The sequence below is a fragment of the Lissotriton helveticus genome, chromosome 3_1, assembly GCF_964261635.1.
Source record: "Lissotriton helveticus chromosome 3_1, aLisHel1.1, whole genome shotgun sequence".
NCBI classification, from domain to species: domain Eukaryota; kingdom Metazoa; phylum Chordata; class Amphibia; order Caudata; family Salamandridae; genus Lissotriton; species Lissotriton helveticus.
The window spans coordinates 899999986-900015349 of NC_136061.1; the positions used below are offsets into that span (position 1 = coordinate 899999986).

At 48.3% G+C, this 15364-nt stretch overlaps 1 protein-coding gene across 1 annotated transcript in view; it reads left to right on the forward strand.

The window, feature by feature from the left end:
• SF3A3 (splicing factor 3a subunit 3) overlaps positions 1–15364 on the forward strand; it is a 241738-nt gene that overhangs the window by 45954 nt on the left and 180420 nt on the right. Inside the window, exon 6 of the mRNA XM_078681237.1 lies at positions 2870–2961. Coding sequence (XP_078537363.1) covers positions 2870–2961 — 92 coding nt within the window. The remainder of the gene's footprint in view (positions 1–2869; positions 2962–15364) is intronic.

Sequence of the window (15364 nt, forward strand, 5' to 3'; positions counted from 1 at the left end):
CCTGGGCCTTTGGGAGCGCAACCAAATGTGTCCCTACCCCCCCTAGCATCAGAACATACCTGGGCAGCTGTGGGTTTTCTTTGTTCAGCCTCCTGGCAGTAGCCTGCAGCCTTTCTGCAGAACAGATCTTCCTGCATTGATTTGCATTGGGCACCCGACGCTGTGTTGGCACTCTGCACCCGGCTGCCCTATGCCTCCGTGTGGCCCCGTGCTTACCTTCACCCCCAGAGAATGTGTTACCAAACTGTGTTACTCTCCTGTGAGCAGCATCTCTTCGATTACCCCCTTTTGCCTTTGGATAACATTGGTGCGAGATTCCGAATTAGAACCCTGCAACCAGCTACCCCGGTTCCGCTGTAGGTACAGATTTGCTACTTACCTGAACAATGCCTTGTGCTAATTCTTCATCCTGAAAACTAAGACTGTAGTTGAATACTTGACTGCAAAACTATTGTTGTTTTGCTCTCATAAGTTAACATTACTGATATGAAAATTGCAATATGTCCTCTTTTTGTAAGTGAGAAGTATTTTTCTTGAAAAATGTACTTACCTTTTTACGTATTTCTTAGGCTCCTTTTTGAGTTGTGTGTCATTTATTAGGTCTCGCCTAGGCAGTGTGCATGCGCTGCTCTAGGAGGGACTTTAGCCATCGTCTTCACTTTTCAAGCACTGCACTCGTGCTTGTGGCTGCATCCACCTTGCGGGAGCAATCAGCGATGCGCCACAAGCACGAGTGCAGTGCTTGAAAAGTGAAGACTGCTCTCCCAAGCGCGCGCGCTCACCATTTACTTTACAGCTCATGTTTGAGTTCCGTTACTTGTTTGACACTCTCTCTGCCTGCCGTCTGGTTTCTTTCATTATCAGCGAGCATTCTCGCTCTCACGTTCGCGTGTAAACAGGCTTGCAGTGCATCTGACTACCTTCTGTTAAAAGTATCTGAGTCTTTAGTTAAAAGATAACATTTAATGTTTTTTTTGTGCATCTCGTTTGTCTGTTATAAAAAAAAAATTCCCATTTATAGTTGCTTTTGTGCTCCCTTTCATATTTTCATCCGTCCATCACCACCCCCTTTTGTACCCCTTTCATATTTGGTACCTTTTCTGACTGTCCTCTGTTTTCTTTCATTACCGGCATGATTTTTTGCTTTCTTTGTTTCCGTCACGTGTTCCAAGTTCTACTCCATAACTTGGACTTTATTACGGCTGCTGTAAGAGCATTCTTGCTCTGACATTTGCTCACTATTTGTATTTTATTTTAATGTTGCCGCTGTGTGTTATGAAAATTATGGGTGCTTTTTTTTCAAACACTCAAACAGTCACATTTATAGTGGCACATAAACTCGTTTACTAAGGTTCCATATTGTAGATGCAAGGATATTTGTCTGATCAAAGCAGTCATATTTACAATTGATCAAATTAACTATGCAAGTGTGTGTGCCTATTGTGTGAATGTTTCCCAATTTACAGGTGCACAATCTGCAAACACAGTACTTATGCATAAATTAGACCACAAGTACACTGTTTAAACGATGTGCGCTTTTACACCACTGAAACATAATGTCTTAAAAAGTGCTGACAACAATCTCACTACTCATCATTTTAATAACTCCCTTCTGCTCACGGGGAGTACCATACATTCTTGAACTTTCCAGTTTAGGGGTGTTCCTCTGTTTTGCTTGCAATCTCCCTAACACTGTCCACATAGCCACCAAGTACTACGTATAGTAAAATCAGATTAAAAACTATTATACACAACGCAAAATTACAGTAAGAGTGTTCATACTACAAAGAATCACACACATTCATCCCGCATTGACTTGCACATTGCTGAGAAAAAAATGATCAAGTAACATGTATGCTGTTACTTCTGCCATTAATCAATATAGGTTTGTTTTGATTGCATCACCAAATGGTACATTTTGGGATGACATTATTTCAATTACATCATTTTTAATCACTGCTTACATTCCTTTAGGCTACAAACGTACCCTATCATGCCATTAATTGCATTTCCAGTGATCAAAAAATTGTACCAAAGCACAACCTTTGGTGTGTCTGGCCCTTCACCAGTAGTACATAAACTAACAGTAAATGCTGTAGCACCAAGAATAATGTGCTGCATAGCTAAAAACCTATAAGGACACAAAGGCGAGACCTATTGGCTATGCCAATGCTTGTAAATCACTGTGTGCATAACAAACGTCTTGCACTCCTCTGTGCTCGGCCTAAGGCTGCTCGGCCTAAGGCTGCTCTACCACACTACCACAAAAATAGATCACTTTGGGTTTACATTGAGCCCTGTGCACTTCTTGGGGAATCTTTGGACTCTCTGCACAATATAACCACTTAGTGGCATATCGTATAAAGACGCTGAATTCTGTAGTGAATATAAGGGACTTTGTGTGGGAAATCAGGGTGGGGGGGTAGGTTCTGGTTCATTTTGGAGAGACAGGCTTCAGAGTGTTGTTGTTGGACTATAGGACGACTTCTGTCTTGACTGGGTTGTTAAGGCAGGAACTGGAAATCCAATAATGAATGGGATTGAGGCATGTTTTCAGCCATTGAATGGCGTGAGCAGTTGGAACCTTTAGGTAGAGTTGAATGTTGTTTCCATATTGTTAGCTGTAGATGCTGATATTGCGCAGTAGAATTCCATGAAGTTCCAAGCAGATTAAAAAGTAGTATTATCAGATTAGGCCAGTTTTTTTTGTTTTTGTTGTGGAGGTAGTGTGTGCACTGTTCAGTATTAGTGAGGTGTGGGTGTACTGAATACATGTCAGGCACCATTGTTTATAAAAAAGAAGTGTACATTTACCACAGCGAAGTCTGGTAAATATTTGATTTTCTCATGTTTCCACAACTCCATTTAGATTTAGTAGAATTTACAGATGAAGAGGGGTATGGACGATATTTGGACCTCCATGACTGCTACCTCAAGTACATCAATCTTAAATCATCAGAGGTGAGACTCATTTGCCAAATATATATTAAAATAGCTTATGAAGCAAATCCTGCTTTTCATATAGCATTTCTTATTTATTGTTGATGTTTGCCATTTCTGCAAACTGATTGCTTGAATGTTATTTGAAAAGGTGCCGCTTTTAAATAATTGCAAACTTGTTTGAGTTCCATGTTTGTTTGTTAGTTAAGTTAATATCCAGATCGTTTTTTGAGTAATACTTTTGTGTACGTTTACCTCTACAGTTATGATGCCACTTTTCAAAAGTTGACACTTGTTTAACATCATAGGTACAGCCAAAGGGTAAATATGTGTTTTTCATCTTTGGCCATGGTCCCTTGGAATCCATTGTTTGAGGCATGTGGGCTGCTGAATTCATATCTGTGCATAGATCGCCGCCTAGTGTTGGGTCCGGATGATTGCACCTTGTTGTCCTGGAAGAGTCTTCGAAGTATCACGAGATAGGTGACTCCTCCCCTGGACTACAGTGCGCATGGGCATCTTCTCCATCTTCAGATTGTATTTTTCCGCCTTTGGGTTCGGATGTTATTCCTATACTCCAACTTCGGAATCAAAACTAAAGTCTAGAGGCCAAAAGGCCTTTGACTTCGACGGTATTGTTCTCGCTCGGTACTTCTTGACTCGATCAATCTTTTGGGTTCGGATGTTTTTCTTATACTCCAACTTCGGAATCGAAACTAAACTTTTCTAGAGGCCAAAAGGCCTTCGACTTCGACGGTATTGTTCTCGCTCGGTACTTCTTGACTCGATCAAGCTTTCCATCTCGACCCGGTCGTCGACGCGGGCCGTTTGGCCTTTTCGACGCCACGTGGGCCTGCTGTCGATGGAAAGGAGGCCGGTCAAAAGGTGCCCACAATGCCACTTCAAGTTCCCGCATACTGACAAACACACAGTATGCAACAAGTGCCTATCACGAGACCACAAGGAAGAAACCTGCCCAGCCTGTGCCCAATTCAGTTCGAAGAAAACCATCCCGATTCGACTGGCCGCTAGGCAAGAGATGCAGCGACAGGCACCGGAATCAGACAACATCTTCGAGGATGAACAAGAACTTCCAGAAGGGGAAGAATCTGATCTAGAGATAGTCACTGCCGAGGACCACTCGGACTCCGATGACGAAATCCCACCGGGGCAAACCGTGAGTACATTGCCCCCGACACCAATTACCCCGTTACAGAAGGCTCCGATCGAGGCATTGCCTAAAGGCCTTAGCCAAGATCCAAAACATCATTCAGCAGCCCTGCCATCCGGCTCGGCTCCGAAAACAAAGATTAAGCATTCAGAGACCCCAGGTCCAAGTAACGTTATCCCAAAGAAGGTTCTAGAACCCAAAAAGGTCGTCGACCCGAAGGGCGTCGAACCAAAGAAGGCCGTACAGCCTAAGAGCGTCGACCCGAAGAAGGCCGTCGAGCCAAAGGGCGCCGAACCATAGAAGGCAGTCGAGCCAAAAATCGAAGGCTGTCGACCCAAAGAAGGCCGCTGCGCCGAAGGTCGTCGAACCAAAGAAGGTCACCGACACAGAGGGCGTCGTACCGAAGCCTGTGGCCCAGCCGAAGAAGGTTATCGAGCCAAACAAAGGCACCGACCCAAAGACAAGTGCTCCTAAAAAACCAGTCAATCCGAAAAAAATCGTCGACTCGACAAAAGACAGTCAACATAAAAAACCTGTCGAGTACAGAAAGCGCGTTGAAACTAAAGATCCGGTCGATCCACAATCAGTCGTCGACCCGGACAAAGAGGCCGAGCCGAGAAAAAGCAATAAGGCACCGAAAGTCGTCGAACCAAAAAAGGTTGTCGACCCGAAGGCAACAGTCGATCCAAAAAAGACTAAGCCAAAGAAGTCAAAGACACAACCACGGACAGTGGAAGAAGAACTCTTCCATCCAGATCCATCAGAGGATCAGGCAAAAATATATATAAACCCTGAGACTGGTAAAGTCACAATCCTACACAGGAAGAAGAGGCCATTGGGCACGGACTCTCATTCCCCCATTCCTCTAAAGAAGAAGGACTTTGGGACTTCTCCCTCTAGACCCTTCATTCCTTTCTATCCCACTATGCCTACTACGCCTTTTGCTCCTTACTCTCCTACGCACTCTGGGGACAATGAGGGAGACACAGGGGAAGATTCTCAACATGATTATAACTATCCAGAGGATCCTAACCCGCAAAATGAACCATGGGCAGAGCCGACTGATCCATATGACACGCATCCCATCCCTGACACCTCCTCATACCCAACAAAGCCGCCACCTACTGACGACACCATTGTCTTCAACCAGCTAATAGATAAGGCAGCGCAGTACCACAACGTAGACATGCACAATGACCCTATAGACGAAGACTTGTTATTTGACACATTCCCTACTTCTGAGAAAAATGTCGGAACACTTCCTATTTTGAAAGGGGTATTAAAACACGCGCCAGATATATTTAAAGTTACAGCCAGGGCACGCGTAATCAATCCCAGGATTGAAAAGAAATATAGAGCGGCCCCTACAGACCCTACTTATATCAGAGGTCAGTTACCATTAGATTCACTAGTAGTGGCTAATGCACGCAAAAGGGCCAACTCACAGACAACAAGAGAAGCTCCACCTCCTGATAAGGAGTCCATAAAACTAGAGGCCTCGGGTAAAAGGGTAGCATCACAGGCCTCCAATTCATGGAGAATTGCAAATACACAAGCTCTACTAGCTCGTTACGACAGAGCACACTATGACCAGCTTGAAAGTTTAATGCAACATATGCCTGAGCCTTTCAAAGCGCAAGCTAATGACCTCATACAGGAGGGAAAATGTATTACAAACGCCTCCATTAAATGTGCGCTTGACGCAGCTGACACTGCAGCCAGGTCCATTAACACTAGCGTCTTACTACGAAGACATGCATGGCTACATATTTCTGGCTTTAAGAACGAGGTACAATCCACCATTCTTAACCAACCAGTACATCAAGACTTTTCGGCCCTGCAGTCAGCACCATTTTAGACAAAATGATAAAGGATACAGAAACTGCAAAATCAATGGGTGCATTGCAGTTTCAACAACACAGAGGTTCCTTTCGACGCTCCTCATACAGAGCAGCTACACGGGGCAATACTTCACAAACCTCATCTACATACAAAAGCAACACCCAAGGTTTCTTTAACAAGAACTCCAACAGAGGAGGTTATAGGGGCAACAATAATAAGGGAAGAGGACGTGGAGGCAATAACACCAGAGCCTCCAATGCCGCAAAACAGTGACTTCATCACACTACCTCCAGACCATCTAACACCGGTCGGAGGCAGGATCCAACAATTCCTACCAGTCTGGAACGCAATTACCACAGACAGGTGGGTGAGACAAATTATCCAGTATGGTTATTGCCTAGAACTCACTTCTACTCCACCAAACATACCACCCAGATACCGCCCTATGTCCAAAAAACACATCACCCTGCTACAACAAGAGGTGAAATGCATGCTGGAAAAGGGGGCCATAGAGCCAGTCCCTTTCCAACACCAAGGGACAGGAGTATACTCACTATACTTCCTTATTCCCAAGAAGGACAGTTCCTCAGACCAATATTGGACCTCAGACCCCTAAATCGATACATACTGTCGGAGCACTTCCATATGATCACACTACAGCAAGTGCTCCCATTGCTCCAGCAAGGAGACTTCCTAGCAACATTGGATCTCAAGGATGCGTATTTTCACATACCCATCCATCCAGCTCACAGAAAATATCTCAGGTTCACAATAGAAGGTCAACACTACCAACTCAATGTTCTCCCCTTCGGGGTAACCACGGCTCCAAGAGTGTTTACAAAATGCTTAGCGACAGTAGCTGCACATCTCAGGAGGCAACACATCCACGTGTTCCCATACCTAGACGATTGGCTAATACAAGCAAAATTGTATGAACAGTGTACAAGAGACACGTCTCATACACTTCAGCAGCTACACAGCCTAGGTTTTTCGATAAACTACCCAAAATCGCATCTACAGCCATCCCACACACATCAATATCTGGGAGCTACTATAGATACCTCAGTGGCAAAGGCATATCCAAACTCAGCGAGGATAGCCAGCATGCAGATGCTCATTCTCAAATTTCTGCCACAACACACTTTGCCAGCTCGAGTCTTCATGCAGCTCATAGGCATGATGGCCTCCTGCATATTCATTGTCCCGCATGCCCGACTTCAAATGCGTCCATTGCAAGAATGCCTAGCACGGCAGTGGAACCAAGCTCAAGGACAACTAAAAGACCTATTTATTTTATTTATTTATTTATTTATTTATTTGTGCGTTTTTATATAGCGCTGACTTTACCCGAAGGTGTCAGAGCGCTTCACAACAGGAACAGAACTGATACATGAGAACATTACAAGTGAACAAAATACAAAAGCAAACGTTACATTAAATGAAGCAATAATGACAATCGTGAGCCAACAAAATACAAGAGGTAGCAAGCGGTGCATTACAGGAGGAAAAAGTGACGTGTGCAGGTTACAAAAGCGTACAAAGTAAACAGAGGTATAATACTGCAATATATGGAGGGCCCTCAAGCACAAGAACAAACGTTACGTAGGCCATGGTGGCACTTGTGCAGGTATCGAAAATAAACAAATGTAAGAGGTAGAAAACAGTGTGTTACAAGAGAAAGTGACGGGTGCATGTTACACACGAGTAGCAAACACAGGTAGAAAGATAATACCGCAATAAATGGCAGACTCTCAAACCACAAGAAAACACTGGAAAGACACTTCCATAGTCATGTACAGTAGATTTTTCTATAATGGAAGGGCTTCCTTCAGATAATAGAGAGGGCATGGATTACATTTGGAAGTGTCTTTGAAGGAGGAGAACTTTGAGGTTAGTTTTGAAGGCCTGGGAGGAGGTGGTGGTCCGGAGCTGCGGCGGAAGGGAGTTCCAGATTCTCGCCGTGTTGCCTGAGAAGGATTGTGCCATTGTTCTTTCCTTCTTGAAAGTGGGAGGTTCAAGCAGAAGATTTTCCGCATTACGTGATGGTCTAGAGCCTCCAGAGAGTTTCAGTTTATTCGCCAGGTAGCGAGGAGAGGAGGAGTGCAAGGCATTGTGGGTGATACAAGCAGTCTTGTAGATAGCTCTAGCCTCGATTGGAAGCCAGCGGAGGGTGGATAACAGCGGTGTGATGTGGTCGCTTCTTTTGGCCCCATAAATGAAACGAGCTGCTGAATGGAAAACAGATTTAAGGGGGGACAGGTGGGATTTGGGGAGGCCAGTAAGAAGAGAATTGCAGTAGTCAAGTCTGGAGAGGACCAGCGATTGCACCAGGGTTATAAGGTCCTGCTCCGGGAAGAAGCGACGGATCCCCCAAAGAAGGCGCAGATGGTATCGAGCAGACTTTGCAATGGAATTGATGTGGGGGGTTAGATTGAGTTTTCTGTCGAGAATGACACCCAGGGATTTTGCGCTGTCGGCAATGATGGGTTTAGTGTTCAGTAGATTCAACTGATCCATCCATGATTGCACCGGGGGAGGAGAGATTGAAGAGGAGAAGAGGAGGAATTCGGTTTTGGAGGGATTCAGAATCAGTTGATGAGTAAACATCCAGTTATGAATGGAGTCGAGAGTAGAGCTTAGGATAGAGAGATCGTGAGTGGAGGCAACCTTGAGGTAGATTTGAGTGTCGTCAGCATAGAGATGATAGTGGATCCCGGATTTACTTAGGAGATTTCCTAGTGGTTCTAAATAGAGGTTGAACAATGTGGGTGCAAGTATAGAGCCTTGAGGAACACCTTAACCTACCGCCACAGGAGATGAAAGACTGTTAGCTATTTTGATCATTTGTGATCTATCAGAGAGGAAGGAGGCAAACTATTTAAGCACAGTGCCCTCCATGCCCATTCTCTGTTGAAGAATGTTGAGAAGGGTGTTGTGATTGACGGTGTCGAAGGCTTCAGAAAGGTCAAGGAGAATTAGAAGACAGGACACCCCCGAGTCGAGGATCCTCAGCGCGTCATCAACCACTTGCAGTAGGGCTGTTTCTGTGCTGCAGTTTTGAATGAAGCCAGACTGGAAATTGTCAAGAAGATCATTGTCCTTGATATGACGAGAGAGTTGTTTCGCTACACATCTTTCTGTAATCTTCACAAGAAAGGGTAAGTTAGTGATGGGGCGGAAGTTGTTGAGGTCAGACGCATCAGCAGTTGGTTTTTGAAGAAGCGGGGTGACCTGCCCAGTTTTGAAGGAGACAGGAAGGGAGCCTTTATAGAGGGAGAGGTTGACCAGAGTGGTCCAGTAGGAGAGGGAAAGGGTATAAAAGTCAATGGCACTGGGGATGGGGTCCAGATGATGTTTGGAAGGCTTTGTTTCGCGGATGCACTTGAGAAGGGCATCTTCAGATATGGGGTCAAAGTTTTGCCAAATGGCTAAGGATTTGCACTCCTCTGGAGGGGTAGGATGAGCGACCTGATCCACAAGTGATTTCACTTTTTCGTCGAAGAATATAGCGAAATCTGCTGCTCTCTTTGCAGAATCCTCCAGCTTGGAGGAAGGGGGAGAGCAGTCAGGACTCTTGATGAGATCAAATAGTTTTTTGGGTCTATATTTGGCTGAGTCAAGGAGGGTTTTGAAGTGCGCCGCATTCCCAAGGAAGATGTGTTTGTGGTACTTGGATCTTGCGGAGCGAAGCGTGGACAAGTTATCGGTAGAGGGCACTTGCCTCCATTGTTTCTCCAGGAATCTTAGCTGCTTCCTTTCTTCATGGAGGGATTTGTTGAACCAAGGTGCTGAGGGGGTGGGCCTTAACCTTTTGCTTTTGAGTGGAGCGACGTTGTTAATATCATCTGCAAGAACTGTGAGGCATTGGGAGGTGAGATCGTCAACATCTAGGTTCGGGTCTAGCCTTGGAAGTGATAACAAAGCTGAATCACAGAGGGGACCGACTACAATATTTTTAACATCACGGAACCAGGAGATAGCCCTCTTGGGTTGGCCAAGTGTTATAGTGTGTGATAGTTGAATAGAGAATGGGATGAGGAGGTGGTCAGACCAGTCTACGTGAATAGGGGTAGTGATGGAAAGCATGCCTGCTTTAGAAATAACAAGGTCCAGGATTGAGCCCTTAGAGTGTGTTGATTCTGTGCAGTGTTGGACCTAGTGTTGGTAGACAGTCACGCTTACAACTCTCTGCAGTGGTGGAACACACAAAACCTTTCCAAGGGGGCGACTGTTCCAAGAGCAAGTTCCACAACTAGTACTAACAGCGGACGCATCACTGACCGGTTGGGAAGCCCACCTACTTCAATACACAGTACAAGGGCTCTGGACACTCAAACAAAAGAAACTGCATATCAACCAACTAGAGTTGCTAGCAATATTCCTAGCCCTAAAAGCATTCCAAAAATACTTGTCCAACAAGACTGTGTTGATCCGGACGGACAACATGACAGCCATGTACTATATCCAGAAACAGGGAGGAACACACTCTCCACAGCTGTCCCACTTGGCACAGAGCATATGGAAGTGGGCAATTCCAAAATACATCTTTCTCCTGGCAGAACACCTCCCAGGGAAAGACAATCAAATAGCGGATCTACTCTGCAGGCACAACCAACAACTACACGAATGGGAGATTCACCCCCAAGTTCTCCAGCCATTCTTCAAACAGTTGGAGCACCCAGAGATAGACCTGTTTGCCACAAACGAAAACTCAAAATGCCGGTACTTTGCCGCCAGGTTCCCACATCCGTTGTCACAGGGCAATGCGATATGGATGAACTGGTCAGGCAGATTTGCGTACGCTTTTCCCCCAGCACCACTGATTCCGCTGGTGGCACGCAAACTGCGGCAACAGTCACTCACACTGATCCTAGTTGCTCCCACATGGGCGAGACAGCCATGGTACACAACGTTCCTGGCGCTTTCAGTAGTTCCTCATTAAAGGCTGCGCCTCGAACCCCATCTTCTAACTCGGAACCATGGAGAAATCAGACACCCAGATCCCAATCAGATGAACCTAGGGATCTGGCTCCTGAAGTCTTAGAATTTGGATACCTTAACTTGCCTCCAGACTGCATGAACATCATTAAGGAGGCAAGACGACCAACTACTAGAGCATGCTATGCAGCTAAATGGAAGAGATTTGTTATTTACTGCAACAATAACCAAATCAACCCATTAGATGCTTCCATGGGCTGGACTGTTCCCATGAGACAAATCTAAGACAAGATGGCCGCTTGGTAGGAGCTCTATCCCAGAGCTCCCAGTGCTGGGGATCCCTTTCACGGTACTATCCCAGATAGCACCCATCGACGTCGAGGAAAACAAGTAACTGGAGCAACAACAAGTAACTGGATGCAACACAAGTAACAGGATCTCAAATAGTACTGATTTATTGAATGTTACCTGCAGTTCTGGTGGGATCCCTGCAGCTCTCCCTGGAGCCTCGATGGAGCCCTGGACGGCGGCTGGACCCCTGCAGCTCTCACTGGAGCCTCGACGGAGCCCTGGACGGCGGCTGGTTCCCAGCAACTCTCCCTGGAGCCTCGACGGAGCCCTGGGCGGCGGCTGGACCCCTGCAGCTCTCCCTGGAGCAGCATCGACGGAGCCCCGGACGGCGGCTGGACCCCTGCAGCTCTCAGCTCTCACGGGAGCATCGACGGAGCCCTGGACAGTGGGGGCGAGCTTGTTGTGCTGGCTGGCGTGGCTGTCCTCCGTGCGACCTGCGGAGCATCTCGAGGGCACCTGTGGTCTGCCTATCAGGGCTGCAGCCTCTGCCGTGCAGCCCGGGGTCTGCCCCCTGACCGGCAATGGGGCGCAGCATAGAGGATTGACGACCGGAGCCCTCTGGGGGTGACTAGCGCTCGTAGTTGAAGCCTTGTTCCTGTGCAAACTTCCATCCCAGCTCCACGTCGTGCTTTGGCCCCCTCCTTGCAGACGCCAGTACCGTTCAGCCCTCTGGGGGAGACTAGCGCCCGTAGTGGTTCCGTGACCGGGGCGGCGAACCGAGGGTGTCTGGTCCGCCCGGGGGCACGGGCGCTGACTCCCTGCGTGTGATCTGAACGGGAGACACAGGACGGGAGACGGGTGTCCGCTGCGGGTGTGCCCGACCTCGTCCATCGCCTTGGTCTCCTTCATCCTGCCTGCAGTCCCCGTTCTTGACGCGGCGGGGGTCTGCGGAGGTGTCCGTGCACGCATCGCCTGTGCACCCCCGCCCAGCCTGTGGACTCGAACTGGGCGCAGCGCATGGGACCTGGCGCTGGCGGGACAAGGGGGAACACGGGCGCCCTGACGAGACGGCTCGGCGTCCTGCCCCCCCCCTCACCACCCCCCTCGATAACATCGTTGAAGCGACTGGGCAGGAAAGGAAAGAAAAGGACAGCATAGAAAGGAGAACGAGAGCGGATCTGCACAGCGCAGACATTGAGGAAGTCCCAAACTGCCCCCCCCCCTCCTTGTCTCCTTGGAGACTCTCATGGTTCCTGGAGACTACAGTTTCTGCATCGGCCGGATGATCGCCCCATAGTCTGCTTTATATCCTACGCTCTAAACTGAACAGCCTCAATATTGCCTGACAACAATGAAGGTATTTGCACGCATATTTTTATTTGATATTCACATTCTGCCGGCTCTACGTTCTCTGCCCTGAAGCACACATAATTAGTCTGCTTATAAGCTACCCTCATAGCTTGGAGGTTCTTTCACTCCTCTCACTCTCCATTACCTAAAATGGCGGGGGCCATATAACAGGAGCCATAAATCGCCTCCACTGCCTACTAGATGACCATGAGGCTACATACCAACGTGGTCACAGGTCACCTAAACTGAGATAAGTCTCCCGTCTCGTCTCCGAGCAGCACAGAGGCTACTCTCTCTCCTCCCCAACAATGAACACAGTCGATGGACTAACTCGCCCTGCCCCTGAGCAGAAAGTGAAAATGTCTCTCTAAGACACATCAACAACAGAGAAAGGACTACTACCCCTGTCCCCCTATATGTTATCCCGGTGGCCATCTTTGACTAGTCCTCCACTGGGGCAGCCATCTTAGACTAGTCACCCCCACCCACCGCCCATACCTAAGACCACTTAGGCTTACAGCCCCTCAACCTCACAAACTCACCCGCGTACACCCCCACTCAACCTCACAATCTCACCCACGTACACCCCCCCCCCTCTCCTCTGCCTACGCCTCCTCCACCATGGAACGCACAGGCGAACACACTTACAAAATCAACTACCCACCAGGGCTCTCCAAGAAAAACGCCAAACGCTACAAACACAACTTCCTGAAAGCTCACCCTGAAACACCGTGTGTGGACACCTACTTCTCACAGATCAATGGAGCCACGAGCACCGATATCATCTTCCACACTCTGCGTAGAGCACAGTGGAGGAAAGCGCTCCTCTCATTCTCACTAGCTCCACCACCAGTAAATCCGCTCACAGCATGACGCTCTCTATCACGCCATCCCAAGTTTTCCCTGGCAGAGCCACCATCACCATCTACAACAACGGGATCATTTTATTCCAAGCCACAGATAGGAATCTCGACCGACTCGACCACCTGTTCCCTACCTTCCTAGATCACATCACCAAACGGCGGTCCCCCACTTCGCACACACCAAGATGCACCACACCCCCCAATTCCATTCCCCAATATAACCCTCCCTGCCCATCTCAACAGCGGAATGACACACACCCCACCCATCCCCCCAGTGCTATAGTTAGTCAAACACCCAACGTAATCCCTCCGCACCCCTCACTCACCGACGAAGATCGTCCCCCTTCCCACATCGCACATACCCTCACCCTCCCTTCCACCCACTCCACACCTCCTACGAGTCTCGCTGTACCCACAACGGCCCGGAGCATATCTCCCCCCCTCCGTGGCAGATGTCCCTCCCACCCTATCTCCCCCCCCCCCATTCTCACTCCTCACTTCCCCACCCTCCCAACCAGACACACAGAGCTCACCACCCCTCGCTCCTTAACATCCCCCCCCTCTCTACCCCCCCATACTCAGCCCCCACTACCACCCTGTCACCCCTATTGTCTTCAGTCTTCACTCATCCCACAACTCACCGGCGTCGCCTCCCATCAACGTCCCCGCCCTTACGTCCCAGCCTACCCCTTCCTCACCCACACCCCTCGCCCACATTCTCTCTCATCCATCGAATACCACCCCACTCACTATTACCACAGAACACTCCGCTGACACCTGCATACCCCCACCCCCCTGTCCCCAACTCTGGACTCAACAACCCGCCCACGGCCCTCATCGCCAACGATAGCCCCAACCCACAGCTCAACCTGATTTTAACAACCCTCCTACAAGTCAAAGATGAGCTCCACACCATCAAAGAACTTCTCCACACACACCCCAGACAACACCGACCTACAACCAACACCTCCGTATCCAACAAAGGCCACACCTTCCCCACAGGCCCTCGCACTCGGCACGCTCCAGGGGTGAGACGGGTGGGCTCACACTCTCCGCGCTGGCCCACTATCCCCGACCGCAACAACATACACCGCCCACGTCGCGCTCCTAACTCCCTGTCGGATCAAGACTTAGACACCCTCCTCCGCTCATTTGGTCCTGGCCCGGTAAAAGACACATCGTCCTCACAACTCCCCATACCCACAATACTCACAAATCCCACGAGGCATCCAACTCTAAGCAGCAGAAGCTCCATCCCCAACAATCTCAGAAAAATACCCCTCGCTCTTGAACACTCAACCACCCTTCTCACCCCCAGACTCAAATGCATCCTACTCAACTGCAGATAGGCCCAGAGCACTCCTCCAACATTGCAGATCTCGTCACATCTCTGGATCTTGACCTAACCATTTTGACTGAAACGTGGTTAACTGAAGCCTCTACACCCATCATGGACATACTAGTTCCCCCCAATTACCACATCATTAGACTCGACAGGACCGGCAAGACGGGTGGGGGACTCGCATGCATCATCAGGAGCAACGTCTCCGTTGCTAAAATCACCTCCCCCTCCCTCACGTCTTGTGAACTCTTCTGTCTTGATATCTCCAGCGAGGGCAAACCAGTATGTGCTCTACATCTCATCTATCACCCGCCTGGGGACAACCTCATCTTCACCCAACAACTCATGGACACGATCTCATCCAACGCTGGTCGGCAGATCACGCAAATCTACCTGGGTGACTTCAATCTCCACTGGAACGATCAGGAAGACGCAGTGGTGAATAGTCTCAAAACTTTCCTTGACGCGCTTAACCTCACCCAAATATGCAACAGCCCAACACACGACAAAGGCTCCATACTTGATCTCATCATCGCCAACAAAGACTCCACCCAACTAGGGGCAATCCAACCTTGTGATTGGTCAGACCACCACATTATCACCTTCTTCATCAACGAAAAAGTCAAA